The sequence below is a fragment of the Nannospalax galili genome, unplaced genomic scaffold, assembly GCF_000622305.1.
Source record: "Nannospalax galili isolate Female #2095 unplaced genomic scaffold, S.galili_v1.0 scaffold278, whole genome shotgun sequence".
NCBI classification, from domain to species: domain Eukaryota; kingdom Metazoa; phylum Chordata; class Mammalia; order Rodentia; family Spalacidae; genus Nannospalax; species Nannospalax galili.
The window spans coordinates 15255966-15258314 of record NW_008347536.1 but is presented as its reverse complement, the minus strand read 5'-3'; the positions used below and the strand labels follow the sequence as shown (position 1 = coordinate 15258314).

General features: G+C 49.0%; 1 protein-coding gene across 1 annotated transcript in view; it reads left to right on the top strand.

The window, feature by feature from the left end:
• The first annotated feature begins 912 nt into the window (after nt 1–912).
• Pold3 (DNA polymerase delta 3, accessory subunit) overlaps nt 913–2349 on the top strand; it is a 42892-nt gene continuing 41455 nt past the window's right edge. The window contains exons 1-2 of the mRNA XM_008844256.3: nt 913–1093; nt 2256–2311. Coding sequence (XP_008842478.1) covers nt 1034–1093; nt 2256–2311 — 116 coding nt within the window. The 5' untranslated portion in view covers nt 913–1033. The remainder of the gene's footprint in view (nt 1094–2255; nt 2312–2349) is intronic.

The following is a 2349-nucleotide window of genomic DNA, read 5'->3' as shown; positions in this document are numbered from 1 at the left end:
TGAAGGCTTTTGCTAATTATGTCTTATATGAATGCATATTGCAGTAAACCTTTGAACGTATTATTTCCATCTTCTAGATGAGGAAATAGACTACCCAAGGGTACACAGTAAGGAGCAGAACCAGGATTCAAATCCAGTCAGTCTCCCTCCGGAGACTGCTTATCATCCACTATGCTACAATACATTACAGTGGTTGAAGGCAATTATTAAGGAACGTGTGATGTTAGGAGAAACTTAAGTTGAAATTCTCCAATCTGAAAATAAAGTTCGCTGCCTCATTACACAGCTTACTAGGCACAGTAGAACCTGGCTTCTTGTCCCAAGTCTCACCTGTCTTTGTTGGCCTTTCCCCCATTTCAGCAACTAGGATTAGCTTCCTTTCCAAGCAAATGCTCCTGCCTCTATCTACAATACTGTCCCTCTTTCATCCCCTCTGGAAAACCTTCTCCAACTTCTCTTTTCTGAGGGATAACAGGGAGTTCTTTATCCCAGAGAGCAGCACTCTGCTAAATTACTTGTTATGTGTTTATTGTCCACTGCTGTGCCCCTTTACCTAAGCAGCGCTTAACTGAACGGCTTCTTCAAATTTTGTTGAATAAAGGTATTAAACAGCAAGGGTGGGGTTCCTGCAGGCGTTAGGAATTAATCCTAGGCCAGGCAGGTGTGCTACCATTTGAGTTCTCCCAGAACAAAAGATCTTTTGATCACTTTACAAGAGGAAAGACTTGCTAGGGTGAAGAACTTGATCCTGAGTTGGTCTATAGGAGTGCGGAGGACACATTTGAGAGCTGCCTGGTACAAACAGCCCCTAGACAACCCTCACTTCCGGTTGCTCCTTCGGGCTTCACTTACGTCAGCGGGCGCCGTCCCATCACTAGTTTGGCCCTCACCCGGACGCCGTAGCGCGTCACCTCCGTCGCCCTGGGAGACGACCCGCGACCTGGGAGCTAGCGGAGTTGTTTCCCGCCGGCGGGAGCTGCCGCTATCGCTGAGGGACGGGCTCCGAGTTGCCGGAATCCCGCGCCGCGCCACTATGGCGGACCAGTTTTATCTGGAGAACATAGACGAGTTCGTCACGGACCAGAACAAGATCGTGAGGCGCTGGGACCGGGGGTGGGGTGGGGTGGGGGCGTGCCGGGAATGCCAGGGGTCCCGGGCCTGCCGGGGCAGCGGGGGTCTCGGCCTCAGGGTTCGCAGCCTCGTGGGGCCCCAGGTCACCACGACGTGCCCGGAGGCGAGCGGGGCTCAGTGGGGAGGTCCTCCCGCGAACCCCGGAGCCTGCCGAGGTGGGCGGGCATGCTGGGCTCCCCGGAGCCTGCCAGGGGCGGTGAGAAGCTAGGGAAGGCCCCCTGCCCATGCCCATGCCACAGCCCCAACAGGCACTGGCTCCAGAGTCTCAAGTTTGCGGTCCCTGGGTACTGACCAGTTGTTTACCACTCCCCCTTCCTCTTCCTGGAAATTTAAATATTGCTAGTGTCTGGACCCGCCTCCCGGGGCTGAAGTGAAGATATAGTGAGACTTGTAAGTGAACGCATTTTGCCAATCCATAGTAAATTGATTGATTGGCTGCCTCCTGTGGCCCCACCTCCTAGGCCCTGCCCGGCTAGCCTCAGGATCCCTAGAAGAGGAATTTGAAGCCCAAAGGCCAAGTAACTTATCAGCAATTAGTAAGGGACCTGGTGTTTCTTGACGCCCAGTTCCTCACACTGGGTCAAGGAAGGATGAAGACTTGATGGCAATTTCCCTATAACCCCTGATACCTCATTCATCCATTTTATTTATTTTCTCCTCCACCACCTGTGCAGCTTAACGTTTATACAGCTGCAAAATTTGCTTAGACGTTTCCGGGTCATATGCTTCCCTGTAATCTAGCTTCTGGGTGAATTTTAGGATAGTTGTAGATAATGGCTCTCCAAAGACAAGATTGTCAGAAAGTAGAAGTAAAACAAAGAATGTGAGGAAAACGACTCTTTTGATATTTATTATAATTGTATAATGTAATATAGGATATTGTATATATAGTTGGCTTGCCTTTGTAGTTTCGTTTTTTTTTTTTTTCCTGCTTTGATCAGTCTATGAAATATCTCAGAGTTTATAAGTATTGTGGTCCTACCTGCCCAGTAGATGGGTGGTTCTTAACTGTGTATGTTGTAATTCAAGGCATAATTATCCAAACATAAGAACCTTTGGCTCTTGGCACTTCTCTGTACTCTGGGGTCCTCTAATAAAAGTCTAAAACTTGCTGCTTCTTCCAGGTAACATACAAGTGGCTGAGCTATACACTAGGGGTTCATGTTAACCAAGCCAAACAGTAAGTATGATTTTCTGCTAATTTTAATGAAGCTGGAG